This window comes from Oryx dammah, unplaced genomic scaffold (assembly GCF_014754425.2).
Source record: "Oryx dammah isolate SB20612 unplaced genomic scaffold, SCBI_Odam_1.1 HiC_scaffold_19, whole genome shotgun sequence".
Classification (NCBI taxonomy): domain Eukaryota; kingdom Metazoa; phylum Chordata; class Mammalia; order Artiodactyla; family Bovidae; genus Oryx; species Oryx dammah.
In genome coordinates this window covers 77,836,474-77,855,851 of record NW_024070203.1, presented here as the reverse complement: position 1 = coordinate 77,855,851, position 19,378 = coordinate 77,836,474, and the positions used below count along the sequence as shown (strand labels likewise).

At 50.6% G+C, this 19,378-nt stretch overlaps 1 protein-coding gene across 2 annotated transcripts in view; it reads left to right on the top strand.

The window, feature by feature from the left end:
- Positions 1–19,378, top strand: part of MATN2 (matrilin 2) — a 147,214-nt gene that overhangs the window by 113,001 nt on the left and 14,835 nt on the right. For both annotated transcript variants that reach the window (XM_040261013.1, XM_040261012.1), the window contains exons 7-11: positions 595–717; positions 3,747–3,869; positions 4,096–4,218; positions 17,324–17,446; positions 18,632–18,754. In XM_040261013.1, coding sequence (XP_040116947.1) covers positions 595–717; positions 3,747–3,869; positions 4,096–4,218; positions 17,324–17,446; positions 18,632–18,754 — 615 coding nt within the window. The remainder of the gene's footprint in view (positions 1–594; positions 718–3,746; positions 3,870–4,095; positions 4,219–17,323; positions 17,447–18,631; positions 18,755–19,378) is intronic.

Sequence of the window (19,378 nt, the reverse complement as noted above, 5' to 3'; positions counted from 1 at the left end):
GATGCTGCTGATGTCTGCCGGCAGAAATGCAGCTTGGATGGGGGTGAATAGGGCAGAGCTGTAACAACCTGGGCCAGCATCAGAGATGCGTCTTCTCCAGTTTCTTCATTATGGATGGTGTCACGCTCTCACTCAGAACCCAGTGGGGATTTGGACCCTTCTCAGTGTAACTGCCTTTTCCTGCCTCTCCTAAATCGCTGGGTGTCTTGCAAGATCAGCTGCTGTTTATTCTGCCGTCCCATGTGGGTGTCAGATGTCACTGCCAGCAGCAGCTCCATACATGCTTTGAGCCCTAGTAATCAGGTTAACTGGCAGAAGAGACTGAATTTTCCCAGCGTTTCCATCATTCTTGGGAGGAGATGGGCCAGGAACCATGGCGCTCAACCCATTTCACCAGCATTTTCATCTATTGAGGAAGAGCGCAGAGGGACATACCCCAGGTGCCCGGTTCTCCCAAACAACCCCGTGCAGAACAGGAGCTGCTGTCTGTGTCCTGTGGAGCACCTTCCTTACTGAATGTTTACTGGGAGGGGCCAACCTCAGCCCTGGGAGAAGCCCCAAGCCTGAAGGAGTGTTTGCCCTTTCTCCCTTCAGGGATCAACTACTGCGCACTGAACAAGCCGGGCTGTGAGCACGAATGCATCAACACGGAGGAGGGCTACTACTGCCGCTGCCGCCGGGGCTACACTCTGGACCCCAACGGCAAGACCTGCAGCCGTGAGTGTACCCGGGTCGGGGGCTCATGGGAGGGCCAGGTTCACACACAGGCCCAGGGGCTCACTAGCAGTCAGTCACTTCGGAAGCTCCTGGGATTCCTATGAGCCTGATGGTCCAGCAGCCTTAACTTTCCTGGCCTCAGTTTCATCGTCTGTAAAATGGGACTACTCATGCTACCTACCTCAGAGACTGGATTGTGAAGAGTGAAAGAATCAGCATGTAGAAAACACTTAGAAAAATGCTGCTAGACACATAATAAAAGCCCAATAAATATTAACTAGGCTTCCCTGGTGGCTCAGATGGTAAGGAATCTGCCTGTAATACAGGAGTCCTGGGTTCGATCCCTGGATTAGGAAGATCCCCTGGAGAAGGGAATGATTACCCACCCCAATATTCTTGGCTGGAGAATTCCATGGACAGAGGAGCCTGGCAGGCTACAGTCCATGGGGTCGCAAAGAGTTGGACATGACTGAGCAACTAATACACACGCAAATATTAGCTAATATTACCATTTGCTCTTGAGAGCCTTGATTAAGTCAGATCAGCCTGATTTCATCCAAACTCTGCCTCATACTAGACATGTGGCCCCAGGTAAGGTATTAAAGTTCTCCAAGCTTTGACTTTCCCATCCATTTAAAAAAAGGGAAGATGATAACAGCACAGCATTGATTTCCTGGAGTTGTTAAGGGGAATCATGAGGACTATTTCAACCTCTTAGCACAGTGCTTGACACAGGGAAAACATACAATTAAAAATAAGAGCTCTTTGTTGCCACAGAGCCTGGGACAGGAACCAGAAAAGAGACAGACCTCAGAAGGCCCTTGGGCCACTGCAGACCTCATCTGAGGGCAAGCTGAGAAACATGGGACTTTTTATGAAGCATTGTCTTCATTTTCTTGTGTAAGAGGCGAAACACAACTCAGTCCGGTGATGTCAACGTGGAAACTTGCAGGATGTGCCAGCTGGATGGTTCCATCTCTTTTTTACGAGGCACAGTCTCCACTGGTCCAAGCCAGCAGGGGTGGGGCGCGTGACACTGCAGGGGACGCCCTGACCCTGGGGGGTGCCAGCGAGGGGCTTGGTGACACGGCTGGCACAGAAGGGGCCCTTTGTGTGGCTTTCCACCCAGCAAGCTGCACATCTGCTCCAGCTTTGGGGACAGAGATAGATTGTGAGTGAGAACAGTACAGCTGTTCAGTATTTGGACCCTCCACCACCTGGAAGGGAAGTTTCACAGATGAAGTATTAGGTGCAGAGCAGTCCTCGGGAAACCTCGTGCCCCTTTTGGTCTTCAGAGGAAACAGAGTCCTCAATCGGGCTTTCGAAGCATCAATCTCGGAAGTCAAAGCATTTTTGAACCAGAGAGTTGGCACTGCTCTGCACTTGCCTCTGGAAGTCTCTTGAGTCCTTGTGAGAAGCCAGTGGTGAACAAGGGTCCTTCCGCTCGACGAGGAGACGCCCCGGTGAAGATGAATCTGTGTACAGTCTGCCTGCCTTCTCTTCCAGGAGCGTGGGGCCTGCCAGCTGACAGCTCTGACAGGCGTCCCAGGGCAGGCTAGGCGTGACCTGGACGAGCCCACGTAGAGCCCCAAGGCCCGTGACCTGCCTCCCCCTCCCTGCACGCCTTGGAGCAGAAGAGATTGAGCCATCTTTTCTTTCTGGAATCTAGTAAGAGGGGCCATCTAGTCAGCTTCAAGAAAGTATAAACCAAGCAATTTCTTCCTAGGAGTCCCCAGAGACAGCCTGGTAATCCTATTCTCCATGGGGGCTCAGGGAGCCCACAGACCATCATGATAGGAAGCCCTTATGAGGTGCTTGCTACGTGTAGGCGTGGCCGGGATCACTTCCCAAGTACTCACTCACTTTATCTGCACCAGATCCCAATGAGGCATCAATATTCTTACCCCCATTTAAAGACGGGGAAACAAGCGCAAGGAGATTAAGTTACGTTTCCCAGGATCACGTGACAGGTAAATGGTGAACTGAGATGTGAATAGAAGTCTCCAGCTCTTGAGATTTTGTGAATGTTTGCAGTAGGCACAGCCACGGGTGGAATGTTCCAGAAGGCACAGTCCCAGGCCCTGTGGGAGTCAAAGAGGTCCACCCCATGGCCCTGCACAAGGCCTCCAGTGTCTCTCCAGTCTCTGGGTGTGCGTTTTCTCCATCAAGGAAATCTGGGAGGCAGCCTGCAGGGCTGTCTGGTGGGAACCAGTTCACCGCAGCTGTGTGTCTGTTATCCTAGCTGGGCCAGCTGTGCAGGGCTCGGGTGCCAGGACTGGCCACACATGCAAGGCCTTGGCGTTGGTTTGTTTTCTGAATCTGGATGTCCTGGTTATGAGGGATAACAGCACTTTTTCTCTTTCAGATACAAAGGAACTATACAGTTCCTTCTCCCCCAGCCATATACTTTGTAATGATAGGCATTCACAAAGTGACTATGCATGCCAGCCTCTGTTGAGGGTTTTATTAGGTGAATCCGCTCTTCCCACCGTGTTCCTAGAAAAAAGCGAGCCTCAGCCCCATTTCTCAAGTCATGAGATGCTGGCGGAGAGGCCAAATGACCACCCAGCAAGCATCTTACAGCTGGGAAGCCGGTGGGGGGAGGTGGGATTTGAGCCTAAATAGTGCAGCGTGGAGCCCTCCCCAGTCCTGAGACACGGCTGTCAGCCTCAGGGAGCCGGTGGGGTCTGCGGCTCCACCTTCCCGAGCCTGGTTCTCCTCTCTGTGCCCTGGGGAGGGCACCTTCTCGCCGCGGTGCCCCCGGGGATTGCAGGTGATGCCGAGACCTGGCTCAGGGGCAGAGGGCTACTGTCGTTACCGCCTTGGCTGGAGTCACATGCACCTTACTCCTCAAAGAAATACGAAATAAAACCAGGCCGGTGGCACAGGGTGGAAGGAAACCATACACCTCTCTCTTTGGGGCATCGACAGAGTGAAACTGCCGGGCAGCCGCTCCCTGGGGAGCTGGTTTTGTTCTCTGATGCACTCCTGGCTTACTTCAAGGGTTTTCCCTGTGTGGTCGCCCGCAGGGGTGGATCACTGCGCCGAGCAGGACCACGGCTGTGAGCAGCTGTGTCTCAACACGGAGGACTCGTTCCTGTGCCAGTGTTCGGAAGGCTTCCTCATCAACGACGACCTCAAGACCTGCTCGCGTGAGTGCCCTTCGTGCTTCTCTTACAGGGAAGAGCTTTGCCACCAGCGTGGAGAACGTGACGGCCATAGGGGATGGCGGGCCCCACTCTGCTGTCCTCTGCTCGTTGCTCAGGGGGAGATGGTGGGGCTGTCCCCTGGGGACCGCGCGCCTTCCTGGGGCAGGAGGAGGAGGGTTGGGGGGCACGTAGGTCCGTGATCTGATTCCCTGGCTGTGGGATTTTGCAGGAGTGGATTACTGCTTGCTGAGCCACCACGGTTGCGAGTACTCCTGCGTCAACACGGACAGATCCTTCGTCTGCGAGTGTCCCGAGGGACACATGCTCCGCAGTGACGGCAAGACCTGTGCCAGTGAGTGTTGTGACGTCGGACGAGGGGGACACGGCACGGGCGATCGTGGGTAGGGGGCGCCGAGGACAGTGACCACGGGTGGGTCTGCGCCCCCGGGTTCATGGCTGAACGTGTGCGAAAGCCCCCTCCCAGCGATGTCAGCCCCGGTGGCTGCCGCTTTCCTGCCCCAAGACGGCTTCGGCCTCTTCCTTCCTGGCCCTTGGTCATTTCGGAGCGGGCATGAGTTATAGTGAAGTAGATGCCTTCCTGACTGCGGACTTTCTGCTGCACTGCCCGCTGAGCACGTGCTTTCTCTGGGTCTCAACCTCAGCAGAATCCTCACCTTCAGACCAAGTGAAAAGCCTAAAGTGACCAGCTGTTACGGGGTGGGTTCAGACTCTGGACTCTTGTGACTCCAAAGTCAGTTCTGCGAGAAGGGGAGGCTCCTGAGAACCCCGTCCCCTCCCCCAATCCGGATAATTTGGCAGCGGATAGCGGGGGCGGGGTAGGGGGGCGGGGGGGGGGGGAGGGGCAGGGGAGGGTGGTTGAGGTTTACAGTGAGGTTCCCTGGGGACATATTTCCCAGCAGCTGGTCCCAATTCCTGTCTCCATTACTTAAAAAAAAAAAAAAGCTCCCAGATGCCCTCCTCTTCACTGAAGGATGCTGTTTTCTGCCCTGCAGTTCTGTTTCCAAGTGGACGAAGATAAAGACTTAAAAATAGTCATTTTGAGAGAAGGGGTCAGAAGTGGAGGAACAGGATTGCCGTGTACCTTGCGGGTTCTGCTAGTCTTTCCAGTTATAGGACCAGGTTCCCTGACCACTGATAGAACTGTGGTCACAGCCTAACATGTCCACCTTTTTATGTCATCTGTTCACTTGGGCAGGTGCCCTGATTGCATAGCTGGGTGTGCCTCTCTAACTCCGCCGGCTGTGAGAAAAGGTTTCCCCCATTTGGGATGGAGTCTTGAGTTTTATGGCTTGCTTGTGGCTGCCTGCCCGGCTGTCCTGGCCAGCACGGCCAGCACAGGGAGGGGCTGGACATCAGGGTGCAGAAAGAGAGTGGGTGTGTCGAATTGCATGTACATTTGACTGCATGCCAAAGCCAGAAGCCTGCTTTTTAGCTGATTTATTTTAATTCTCATCATCTTAGATTATCCATGCATTTCTTTGGACCTCCCCATTGCTGTGATAACCAAGACCTGACCATAAGATAATTGCAGGACATCTAAGAAATTTTCATGACCCTTCCAAACAAATGCTGCCCCTCTTCCTTACAATTGTGTGCCCCACTCCCTCCTTCCAGCCACATCTGTTATGGCCACTGACACTTTCAAATATCCATTTTCTCATTTATAGGGCTTGTAACTAATGATACAGTGATATCATCCATTTGAGTAAATGTGCAACAATACCATTAGAAGTGAATTTTGATATGTATTTGTTTATTATATATGGTGTGTCTACATGAGATGATCAGATGAGTTAGAATTATCCTATCCTCGGGCAATGGTTGGAGAAGGCAGTGGCAACCCACTCCAGTACTCTTGCCTGGAAAATCCCATGGACGGAGGAGCCTGGTAAGCTGCAGTCCATGGGGTCGCTAAGAGTCGGACACGACTGAGCAACTTCACTTTCACTTTTCACTTTCATGCATTGGAGAAGGAAATGGCAACCCACTCCAGTGTTCTTGCCTGGAGAATCCCAGGGACGGGGGAGCCTGGTGGGCTGCCGTCTATGGGGTCGCACAGAGTCGGACACAACTGAAGCAACTTAGCAGCAGCAACAGCAGCAGGCAATGGTTGGAGTAGGAAATGGTGAAAGAAAGTGAGTCACTCAGTCATGTCTGACTCTTTGCAAACCCATGGACTGTAGCCTACCAGGCTCCTCCGTCCATGGGATTTTCTAGGCAAGAGTACTGGAGTGTGTTGCCATTTCCTTCTCCAGGGGATCTTCCCAGCCGGGGGATCAAACCTGGGTCTCCTGCATTGTAGGCAGATACTTTACTGTCTGAGCCACCAGAGAAGTCAGGGCCCCCTGATAGCTCAGTTGGAAAAGGAAATGGTAACCCACTCTAACACCCTTGCCTGGGAAATCCCATGGACAGAGGAGCCTGGAGGGCTGTAGTCCATGGATTTGCAGAGTCAGACATGACTGAGCACACACACAGACAATGGTGGTATTTGTAAGAGATGCATTTGACCTGCCATCTGACACATATCTGTTGAGCTTGTCCCCTATTTGAAGCCTGTGTCTGCCCTGGGTTGATTCTGTCTAGCTGCCCTGTTCTGTAAAAATGGGCTGTGTTTTCAGTGTGGCCATAGTCAACTGGGGTTGGGAATGTGTGTTTCCCAGCTCTGTCCCAGATCACAAAGAGCCTGACACCATGACTGCATCTTTTCTGAAATCATGCTGGGCTGTGGGTGGGGAGCCTGCTGGAGTTCAGCCAGGCCTGCTCAGCAGATATGGGTGTCCTTGGCCCTTCATAAAGGCAGCCTCCACTTACCGCCTTGATAGCAGGTGGCCTGAAGAATACTCCGCTCACTTTCTGGAAGGTTCTGTGAAGCATGGTGAGCAAGTGCAGTTTCCCAGGGCCCTGGAAGGAATGGACCCTGTTATTCTCACAGCCCTGCAGGCACCTTGGGCTCTCTGGCCTCTGGAGTGAGCTCACCCTCCCTTCTTCTTGGTCCCCTGACCCCAAAGCTGTGATCACCCCTTGGAGGGTTGTTCCACAACCCTTAACGAGGTTGAGGTGGGGAGGGAAATCAGGGGGTCTCTTCTGCAAGCTGCAGCTGAGAGGACTCCTCCCGTCTCTACCTCCTGGAAATTTCTGAAATAAACCTACTGCAAGCCCATCTCAGCATCAGGAAAGACTCTCTAGTCTAGATATGCTTGGAGCACACAGCCCACAGGCCTGAGAGCTTCTGGAGGTTAGAGACCCAGTCTTACTCAGAGACTGAGTTCCAGGCCTTGCCCACAGGAAATACTCCATAAAGTTCAACAAATGTTGAGTGAATGGGCAGAGACCACCTGTGTTTTCATCCTGTGGCACCTGGCACAGGGTCCATCTTCTGTTCCGGACCCTTCAGTGGACCTTGACGTGGCAGGTGACAGAGAACACCTTCCTCCACCTCCTGAGCCCCACCCCGGTCTTCTTCCCTGTTCCCTCCGGTTCTTCAAAGGAGGCAGCTCCCCTCTTCTCTGAGCAGGGCCTGAACCTCCAGCCCAGCCTGTCTCCACTTAGCACAACCTCCATATCCCACCTCTGCTGGCAGAAACCCAGCCCAGGGCCAGCATCACCTCCATGGGGAACTTCCTGCCCTCCTGGCCTGCTGGAAGCAGCTCTACTCCACCCGTTGCGGGGAGACCCCATCAGGGCCCTTCCCTGTGGCCATCTGTGCACAGATCTAGAATCAGCATGGCAGAGTAGAAAGAACACTGAACTAAGAGCCCGAAGATTGGGTTTAAATCTTGGGAGGGAACTGACCTCTCTGGATCTGACTGCATGCATGCTAAGTTGCTAAAGTCGTGTCCGACTCTGTGACCCTGTGGGTCATAACTAACCTTGCCAGGTTCCTCTGTCCATGGGATTTTCCAGGCAAGAATACTGGCGTGGATTGCCATGCCCTCCTCCAGGGGATCTTCCTGACCTAGGGACCAAACCCACATTTCTTAGGTCTCTTGCCTGCATCTTACTGTTCACCTATAAACTGGGAATGATCATTTATGCCTCTTTCTCAGGGTCACTTTGTAGCACGGGGAAAGACTTTCACTGAAGTGCTTGGGGAACTTGTAAATTGCCATAAACCCGAAGATACTCTTGTTGAAATCTTACTTCCCACTGTTAGACGGCCCCACACTAGGAGAGGGCTAAGGTAGCCTGGAAACCCACTCCTGGTAGGCCTGGCCTGCCCTCCCTGTGGTGACTAGCTGGGAGGAGTCAGACTCAGGAGCCCAGGCGCTACCTTCCTCTAGCAAGTGGCTGGTGCTGATACAGATCTGAGTGACAAGCATAGAGCACTGGTCATTTCAGCTGGGGATACTCCTACACTGGCCACCAGAGGCGGGTGTGCAAAGGCTTTTTCCTACCTGATGCCTCCTGACTTTGAAGGACCGAAGCAACCCTGAGCAAGATAAGAGCAGTGTGTTACTGTATTTAGGCAGTATCAAAAACTGCATGCTTGGTGACTTAGCAGCAGAAATGTAATTATCTGCAGTTCTGGAGGCTGGACGTCCCAAGATCAAGATGCCAGTATGGTCAGCTCTGGTGAGAACCCTCCTCTGAGCTTGCAGATGTCTGCCTTCCTGCTGTGCCCTCCCGTCACACACAGACACACACATAGAGAATACGCTCTCTTGTTGTCTCTTTTTAGAAGGGCACTAATCCCATCGTGGGGGTCCCATGCTCATAACCTCATCTAACCCTAATCACCTCCCAAAGGCCCCACCTCCAAATACCAGCACATTGAGGGTTTGGGCTTCAACTCAGAATTTGAGGAGAACACAATTCAGTCCATCACAGAGACTGGAGAGACAAGACCACTTAACCCTCATGTATTTACATTAGAGGTTGAAAGGAACAGAAGGAAACTTGGAGATCTTTTCTTTCTTTTGTCGCATGGGGAGAAAACTGATGCTGCTCAGGCTGACCCTGGGGGTCGACGACAGAGTCGGGGCTAAGACTGGGGTCCCCTGACTTCAGAATCTCTTACCCGGGGTGACCTCTAAAAATATGTCTCAGTTGAGCTGCTTCTGGTTTGTCTGAGAAAAAAAAAAAAAACCTACACAGAGTTAGCAAACGAATGGCTGCTGCTAGATTTATTATTATTTTTAAATGCCAGCAAATGGTGTAATTCTGTCTCTCAGCCTTGGTCACCCTCTTGGCAGGCGGCCACTCTGGCTTTCTCCCTCTGGGGTTGGGGTTGGTTTTAATAACCTCCTACGTGGAGCCCCAGACACAGGATTGCTGTCTGTCATCGCCGCAGAGGTGCGAGCCCTCGGAACACATTACCCCATGATTGCTGCACCACAGCCCGTGGGTGAGTCACCAGATGTGGAATCCAGATGTGAGGAACAGACTGTATCAGTGTGTGGGGCTGTGAGACTCAGGCCCTAAAACCTGTGCTACGTCCTGAAGCGTCTGCTCAGCTTGATCACGAGTCATGCAGACCCCCTTCATGATAAGGCTTTAATTCATATGTAGACCTGCCTTCTGACACTTTTTTTTTTTTAAAAGAGGATCCTTCTCTAAAGGGAAGATGTTTCATTCCTGCATTCTGAGATCTCTGCTAAGTCCTTACATCCACGTCACATGAAGTGGTGGTTCTGTCTGTCCTCACTCTTGTCTCTGGATTCGAGTCTAGGTACTTCTGGTTCACTGATGCTCAGTTTCCACGAGCACTTCCTGTGGACCTGTGTTGTGCTGGTCATCTTGTGCTGACCCTGGGCCACCGTGGGATTGATGCAGGTTCAGTTTCTGCCCTGAGAGAGTTTAAAATTTCTCGGGGAAGAAGGATATTAAGGATGGATCTTCCATTCTGTGTGATGAGAGTCATGATGGGGGAAGGAGAGGTGTCACGGGGCATCTGGCAGGGGGACCCTCACCTGGTCCAGAGAAAGCCTTCCTGAGAAAGAGGTGTTTGATCTGACCTTTAGAGACTGATGGAGGGAGCTATGCAGAGACGGAGGGTGTTATGGACTGAATATTTGTGCCCCCACCCCCAAATTCATATGTTGAAAGTCTAACCATGGAAGGTGATGGTGTTAGGAGGCAAGGCCGTTAGGAGGTGATTAGGTCGTGAGGATGGAGCCCATATGAATGAGATCCCTGCCCACAGAGCTCTCCAGTCCCTTCTGCCATGTAAGGATACAAGAAGTCTGTGACCTAGAAGAGGGCTCTCGCCCAACCTTTCTGGCATCCTGACCTCAGACTTCCAGCCTCCAGAACTGTGAGCAATACATTTCTGTTGTTTATAAGCTACTCAGTCTGAAGTGTTTTGTTAGAGCAGCCCCAAAGGGCTAAAACAGAGGGGGTGGTCTTCCTAGGCACAGGAAATAGAACATGCCAGCCAGGGTCCAGAGAGTGAACGGAAAGAAGCTGAGGGTACTGAGTACTAAGTACTGAGTACTAAGTATTGAGTACTGAGTAGTAAGTACCGAGTGCTGAATTGAGAGGGAGACCGGAGAGATGTGAGCCTGGAGGAGCCACTGAGACAGACCACTGCAGCATTTAGAGTTACATTATGCTATGGAGGTTCAGCTTCCCTTGAGAAAACTGTTTTAGTTTGCCTTCTGAAAATCTATCAGCCTATCTGAGCAGCCTCTGCTGAGTCTGCTGGGTGAGGATGACCCCTGGACCACAGAGGTGACAGACCTGTGATCTAATCACACCTCTGTCCCCAGCACGGCTGAGACTAATCATCTCTGCAGGGTAAGGGGCCTTGGGAAAGTCACGCCCTCTCTGTGTCCTTCAGTTTCTGTGACTTTAAAGGAAGGTGTTGGATCAGTTCGTCCCCAAGGTCCCTTCAAGCCCGAGCACGAGGGTAGAGGCTGGCAGAGTAAGGGCTCCATAAACACTCACTGGATGAATGAACTCTTGTCGGAGTGCCCACCATTCTCCCCAGACTGAAGGCCCCCCGTAATCGTGAGTCAGGGATGTTGGCTCTCTTTGTCTGTTAGGGAACCACTGACATGCTTTCCCAGCAGGGAGTACCCTTAGCTCTGGAGAGATGCTGACTCCAAGCTGGTTTCCAGACTTGGTGACTGAAAGGCAGCTGAAAGCCTGTGGTCGGGGAGTTAGCTAGAGTACAACTTTGGCCTTCTCTAATTTACCGTGTGTGGTTCTTTAATTATGAGTGACAGGAATGTCCCTGATGTGCAGAAACTGGACGTTTTGCTGAACAAATGCGAATCGCACTCTGCAAGGCTGGAAGGAGGGAGAGAAAGGGAGCCCAGCTGACCGCCACCATCCACACAGCGTGGGTTCTCATTTAAGACTCTCGTGACCCTTGGTTTTCAGAGTAGAAAGCTGAGGAAATGTTTCCTTTAACTCAGCAGGCATTTGCTGAGGACCTGCTTTGGAGGCCAGGCATTAAGTTAGGAGCTGGGAGATGCAGCAGAAGAGGGCAGGTGCAGCCCGTGGTCCCCTGGAAGTCAGAGCTCATGTAAGCGTCGTCCAGTGAGGAGGCGGGCATAGGTCCAGAGCAACCAGTAAGTGTTTGGTGATAGCTGTGATGCTGGGCTTTCCTATAGCTCAGATGGTAAAGAATCTGCCTGCAGTGCAGGAGACCTAGGTTTGATTCCCTGGGTCAGGAAGATCGCCTGGAGAAGGGAATGGCAACCCACTCAAGTATTCTTGTCTGGAGAATCCCATGGATAGAGGAGCCTGGTGGGCTACAGTCCACGGGGTCGCAAAGAGTCAGACATGACTGAGTGACCAATACTACCACTGCTAGCTGTGATGTTACCAGAGGGGGCAGGTGCCTGGGGCTGTGCGGCTCTGTGCAGGGAGGTCCCAGAAGACACCTGGAGGAGGGGGAGGCAGCAGGTCATCGGCTGGGCAGAGCCCTGTAGGGGGAGGCCTTCGGGCTTGGTGGGCTTCCCTGGCGGCTCAGCTAGTGAAAAATCCCTCTGCAGTGCAGGAGACCCCAGTTGGATTCCTGGGTCAGGAAGATCCACTGGAGAAGGGATAGGCTGTCCACTCTAGTATTCTTGGGCTTTGCTAGTGTCTCAGCTGGTAAAGAATCTGCCTACGATGCGGGAGACCTGGGTTTGGTCCCTGGGTTAGGAAGATCCCCTGGAGGAAGGGAAAAGCTTCCCACTCCAGTATTCTGACCTGGAGAATTCCTTGGACTGTATAGTCCATGGAGGTTGCAAAGAGTCGGACACGACTGAGCCACTTTCACTTTCTGGCTTGGTCCTGAGGTGCTGAAAGAAAGTACTGAGCTGGGGGGAGCGTGGCTGAGATGAGGCAGCGGGCAGGTCTTTTGAACCTCACCAGTGAGTCCTAGCCAGACTCTCAGGAGGCACTAAAGGGTGTCAGGCAGACGGAGGGAGGGATGTCTGCACGCACGCTTTAGAAGAGCACTCCGGCTGAGTCCAGGAGAGTGGGCTGGAGGGGGTGAAGTAGGTCTGTGAAGACCTAGTTGGTGGATGGAGTAACAGCCCAGGAGAAAGATGATGGGAGGTGGTTCATGATGGTGGAGGAGCGGCATCACCCCTCTGGACACTTGGGAAGGTCTCTGAACCTATGTTCTGGGTCCTGCGCCGGCATCTTACTTCTGGCAATTTGTTGGTGTCATCCGTGGGGCTTTTTTTTTTTTTTCCGTGGGGCTTTTTAAAACGTCCAAAAGTCCAGGCAGCACCCTGGACCTCCCGAAATAAGGATTATCTTACGTTGATTGATGCAACCTCCTTGCAGGACAATTGGAAAAATATTTATCCGGGGGTAAATGTTCCTACCCTTTAGTGAGGCAATCCTACTTCTAGATGTTTATCTTTCGGACTTGCTTTCCCATTGTATGCAAAACTACAGGCACCCGAGTATCCCCTGAAGTAACAATTGTAACTGCAAAGCCTAGAAACCAGCTCAGTGCCCTTCCAATAAGAAACTGGTTAAATGAATCACGGTGCTGCCTTTAAAAAATAATGACGTAGGGTGTCAAAGGTGAGAGAGAGAAGGGTACTTGTATAAGATTTTTTTGTCTGTTTAAATTTGATTTTATTTGTAGAATGGTAAAAGGTATACATAGTCTAAAAATCAAAACAATACGAAAAGACGTGCGTTAAGGAGTTCGGCTCCCACTCTTGCCCGCCCTTCCATCTCCCTGCCTCCCTCTGGTTCCCAGGTAACAGGTGGTGGGCAGCCTCCATCCAGGACGGCCCCTCCTGGATTCACACACGTGTGTTCCTTCCCTCCTTCACCGTCCGCCTGCGTGAGCAACAGCATATGGAAATAACAGTGCGGTGTCACTTCTCCAGTGAAGTTATCAGACACTGTGGCTGCTTTCTGGGAGCTCTCTCTGGCTTCTTGAAGTCATGTTGGCTTCACTCTAAGGGAAGCTGTATCGGGAGCAGCCCTGTGGAGAGGCCCACATGTTGAGGAACTGAAGCCTTCGGTCAACCGCCAGGGAGGAACTGAGGCCAGTGCACACACCACTGAGCTCAGAAGCAGATCCTCCAGCTCCAGTGGAGCCTTGGGATCAATGCAGCCCCCAGGGGACCAGCTTGACTGCAGCCTCACGAGACACTCTGAGCCAGAACCTCCCAGCTGAGCCAAAGCTGGCTTCCAGGCCCTCAGAAACTGTGACATCACACATGTTGCCTTAAGCTGCTAAGTGTTGGCATACCTTGATTCACAGCAACGGATAGCTGCTGCTGCTGCTGCTGCTGCTAAGTCGCTTCAGTTGTGTCCAACTCTGTGCGACCCCAGAGACGGCAGCCCACCAGGCTCCCCCGTCCCTGGGATTCTCCAGGCAAGAACACTGGAGTGGGTTGCCATTTCCTTCTCCAATGCATGAAAGTGAAAAGTGAAAGTGAAGTCGCTCAGTTATGTCCGACTCCTAGCGACCCCATGGAGTGCAGCCCACCAGGCTTCTCTGTCCATAGGACTTGCCAGGCAAGAGTACTGGAGTGGGTAGCCATTGCCTTCTCCACAATGGATAGCTAGCATTCCATTTTATTTCCATTCCGTTCCTGTTTCTTTGGGGCTTCCCTGGTGGCTCAGCTGATAAAGAATCCGCCTGCAATGCCGGAGACCTGGGTTCGACCCCTGGGTTGGAAGTATCTCTTGGAGAAGGGAACGGCTATCCACTCCAGTATTCTTGGCTGGAGAATTTCATGGACTGTATAGTCCATGGGATCACAAAGGGTCGGACACTACTGAGCGACTTCCACTTTCACTTTTCTTTATATGAATAAAAGCCAATACAAATATCTGTTTATATTTTTCCCATTTCCTTAGGCACACACAAAATGGTGTACTATGTACCACATTCTATGCCTTTTTCCCTTCACTCAATGATATTTATTGGAGATTTCTTCAAACCATTACATAGCTTTCTTATTTTATTTACAGCTGCTTAGCGTCTCATTGGGGTTTCCCTGGTAGCTCAGCTGGTAAAGAATCTGGCTGCACTGCAGGAGACCTGGGTTCGATCCCTGGGTTGGGAGGATCCCCTGGAGGAGGAGCATGGCAACCCACTCCAATATTCTTGCCTGGAGAATCCGCATGGACAGAGGAGGCTGGCGGGCTGCAGTCCATGGGGTCACAAAGAGTCAAACACGACTGAGTGACTAAGCACAGCGTCTCATTGTGTAGAATATTTGTTCAGCTTGTCTCCTGAGTAGTCGTGGACATCTGGATTGTTTCCCACTTTTCATTGTTACAAGCGATGCTGCTGTGAATGACTTAAAGTATATCTCTTCATATGGTGCCAGGGTATCTGCAGGAGAGGGTCCCAGAAGTGAAGCTGCCAGGTCAAAGGTACATTTTGTACTTTAGGCATATACCGCCAGATACCCCCTCCAAAGGGGACGTCTCCCCTTAGTATGTTTGAATTTTGAATCATGGGCCCGTTTTGCTTTTCAAATAATCTCTGCAGGTGACTGGTGTTCCCCTGAGATTGAGAACCATTGCTCTAGTCTCTTGATCAGATGCCCTGAGCGGGTAAGAAGGGAAAGGTTAAAAACCCAAATTCTCGACATGCTTTTAAAGCATGCACACAACAAAATTTCCAAGCAGCTATTAGTACAAAAGCCCAGGAGAGCTCAGAGCCTGGGCTGGGAGCTCCCAGGATCGTCTGCAGCCAGTGGTGACGATGCCCCCTGAGAACAGTGCTTTCAGGCTCAGCAGGCTCCCGAGAGAGGAAAGCAGTGCCCCTCTGCCAAGTACAGACTCGTCCTGCAAGAGCCTGGGGGGCCAATTACCTTTCAGGATCCTTGTGGAAAGACTCAATCACTCTTCAAAACTGCAGCCTAAGATGAAGATACAGACACAGGACAGGGCATGGGGGATGCTCCAGAAAGAAGAGGCGTGCTCAAGGGGGCCTGTCTGCATTATGGCTTGACAAGGCTGGCCTGAAAGAGTTATAGCTATTTTATTACATTGGAAAATGGAGTATTCTTAATATAAATTCATGGTGAAGAAAAAAAACCGCTCACCTCCACAGCCAGCCAGCTGTCTGTATTATGGATCACTCAATTGTATTTCCACTCAACACTACGTGAGGGATTACCCCAAGCCATCGAGAAATGTTCTGCATCAATAATGAGTCTAGATTGTGCCCGGAGAAGTAAGTCATGTTCCGAGCAAAGAGCAAGGGCCAGCTCTGCTTTGACTCTCGTCTGCAGTTATAATTTCAGTTGATACAACGCTTTCTCACTGTTCAGATTTTGGCGGCCCTTCTGCCCAAACGAAGACAAAACTCCCTTCATGTTTGGAGGCTTCCTTTAGAGTATAGCAACGCAGTGTAGCTGGGGAAAACATGGTATTTATTATCAGAAGATTACATTTTTAATCTGGTGCTGTCACTTATTAGCAACTGATGTTGGCAAGCCATTAATCTTCCCAAAGCATAGTTTCCCTGGCTGGTAAATGAGAATAACAACAGCTGCTTTAATTAACCCATAGGGTAGTTCTCAAGACTCCCCTCCAATAAAAATACTGCAAAAATGCCTTAGAAAAAAGCGTATGGTCTGTGCCTGGCTATAAAAGTGATTATGTGCTTTGGAGCATTCGTTTTAAAACCTCACTTCAAAGGCACTGTAGAAATTCTGCTCCATCTGAAATGATGGCGTTGACTCTCAGAATTATGTTTGGTTCTTAGAAAAAGTCCCTTTCCATCTGTCCTCACTATCAGGCTTTAACATATCAGCCTGGATTTTACAGCCTGCTGTCACAGAAGCTGCCCCAGCCCCATCTATGGCGATGCCATTCTTCAGTTGCTCAGCCCTAGGACCTCAGGGTCACCCATGCCTCCCCCTGTCATATCCATGTGAAGATGGACTCTTTATACTAACCCATCAGCAAAGCTTGCAGGCTCTGCCTTCAAAGTCCAGCCGCAGTCTGACCCTCTCACCCGCCTGTCTGGGCCACCAGTGCAGTGGGCTCTCTTCCCACTCTGCCTGCTCCAGCCTTACCCATGGCCCATTCTGTGCACAGTGGTCCTTTAAGAAAAAAGTCAGTTCGGATCACTCTACTGCTCAGAACCCTCCAGTGGCCCCTTCTGACTTAGATGCAACCACTGCATGTGACTCCCACGCGGTCTGTCCTGGCTCATCGCCTGCCCGGTCTCCTGATCTCTTTGCCTTTCCTGAAACCAGCCACACCCGCTCCTGCCAGTGTTTGTGGATGCTGTCCTTCCTTGGGTGTCATTCTTTTCAAGCACCACGCATTCACTCGTCTCTTTCTCCAGGGCTCTGCTCAGTGTCACCTTCTCTGACATGGCATGGAAAAGAATAAGCCCTCCGCACGCTCCAAATCAGCAGGCCCTCTCCATTGCCCTGATCCTCCTTTTCTCTGTAGCACCTTCTCCTGACATATACATTTGTCTGTCTGTCTTGCCCCTCTTTCCTTCCACCCCTGCCACCACATGTAAGCTTCACAAAAGCAGAAACTTGGTGTTACTCATTGTTACGTCCCCAGAGACTGGAAGAGTGCCTGACTCAGAGAGAGGGAACTCACGAAGTAGTCCACAGATCAGTGAACAAATGAATGACTGAATGGATGGAGGGAGGGATGACCGAAGTAGGACGCATACATGCACACATAAGCAGATACGCAGATAATGATGGTTATCTGATAATCTGACCTTATGGTTACATGATAATCAAAGATGTGGAACTTATTTTCTAATATTTATAGGCCATTTCTAGCTCTCCTTTTGTAACTTGTCTTTCCGTGTCTTTTGTTCATTTTTCCTACAGAGATGATAGTACTATTTTATTTTATGTGCTTTTTATATATTAAGACATTTTGCTCATAGACATGCTTTCTATTTTGAAATGTACCCTGTAGGATAAAGTACTGCTTTCATTTAAGGTGTCTGAAATATCTTAAGAGATGAAAGAAGTCACTGATGGATGAATCATTTCCCTCTTTTGTTTCTCTGTTTCCACCTGGCTTCTCAGAACTGGACGCTTGTGCTTTGGGCAAGCATGGTTGTGAGCATTCATGTGTAAGCAGCGGAGACTCTTTTGTGTGCCGATGCTTTGAAGGGTATATACTCCGTGAAGATGGGAAGACCTGCAGAAGTAAGTTCCTATTGGAGTGGGTTCCCATTATTATGTCTGATCTCTGCCTGAAATCCACCAGCCTGATCTCTGTGTAAATCAGTTACTCTCACAAAACCATTGCCACAAGACCAGTAAGTGTAATGTGGGATCCTAGATCAGAAAAAAAAACCTGACATCAGGTTGAAAACTAAGGAAATGTAAATTAACTACGGGCTTTGTTTGATATTACTGCATCAGTATTGGTCCATTCATCATAACAAGCGTATCACACTAATGTAAGATGTTGATACTAGGGGAATCTGGGTATGTGGTTTATAGGGAATCTGTGTACTGTCTTCTCAATTTTCCGTAGATCTAGAACTGTCCTAAAAAAAGAGAGAGAGCCTATTAAAAAGAAAACAAACAAATGGACAAGTGACAAAAGTCAAAGCCAGAGCCACAGCTGAAGGTGACACGCCCCATGACAAGAAACAGTGTGCTCTACTGGAAGGATGTCCAGCCTGAAGCCGGGCTCTCAGCTTCTCGCGCTGCCATTTATTAGCTAGGCAAGCAGCGTAACTTCTCTGAGCCTCTGCTTCTTTATCTTTAACGATATTGTTGCTACTGTTTCTGGTGGCGCAAATCCCTTTTAGAGACCCCATTTTGATGAGCCCATTCTTACATCTCAGAAAGCAAGGCCTCTTCCACAGGGCCAAGACACGTCTCCATCAAGTCAAAGGGGAGTGGGTAACCCTGAGCAAATGATTCCTGCCCTTGTCAGTCATCTTCTCAAGCTTCTCAAAGCTCTCTTTACTAAGAGAAACTCATATTGATGCATTTAAAGAAAAGATGGGTATCTGGAAGTATTACTCTCATTTTTCTTAAAGGAAAGGGAAGCCTGCAAGAGGTTAAGTGATTCTCCAAAGTCACGTTGTCAGGGAAAAACTCAAAACTAGATTTCAGCATCACCAGTCCAAATTGAGGTTTAATGTCCTAAGTAATCATACCAGTGCCTGCCGAAGGCCCGTGATGGACTGCGTTTTTACAAGACACTGAAGTAGGTGCTAGTGGATCGCGGTGGCTATGACAGTGAGGAAGCTCAGAGAGTAGACCTGCTGAGCTCAGATGGGCCTGGAGTCCAGGGGCTGAGAAGGATGCATCCTCCCAGGTGAAGCCCAGGGGGAAAACTGGCATTGGTGAAATTTTTAACCTTGCTGTCCTCAGGGAAAGATGTCTGCCAAGCAGTGGACCACGGCTGTGAGCACGCTTGTGTGAGCACTGGGGAGTCGTACGTCTGTAAGTGCATGGAGGGATTCCGGCTGGCCGAGGACGGGAAACGCTGCCGAAGTAAGTCGCTTAGCTCAGGACATTTAGGGAGCTTCTTTTAACGTTGGAAGTGTTCCGTTCTAATCACTGTCACTATTGTAAGTTCCTGCCTTGGATGCTCTGAAACTGCTGTGCTCGTGATCAGTACACTGGACCCTCAGTGCTTCAGGAATTTCTCAGCCAGGGTCCTGAGTTGTCAGGCTCTTCGCTGCTTTCACTTCTCCCAGTTGTAGCCCCTTTCCACAGGAGTTGTGTGGATGCGCAGAGCCTAGCAGAGTGCCTGGCTAGTCATTGGAAGGGATTAGAATCTGGGTCAGCAATCGCGGTGAGGGTCAAAGCATAGTTGTAGCGCTTTTTCTTCTTGGAAAACCTTGTAAGTAAGGGCAGAAGGTGAGAGAAGGGATGAAGTGTTTTTCTTTTTTTGAAGGGGGGGTTGGTTCTGGATTATCCATTAACATTTACTTCTGTGGGTCACTCAGAACAGATTATGAGAGATTTCTTAGAAGGTATATTGCTCAGGGTTCTCCAGAGAACCAATAAAATGTGTGTATGTATATGTGTGTTTGTGGATAGATGATAGATCAATAGATAGATAAGAATCTGCCAGGCAGGTTGGTGACCCAGGGAAGAGCTGATATTACAGCT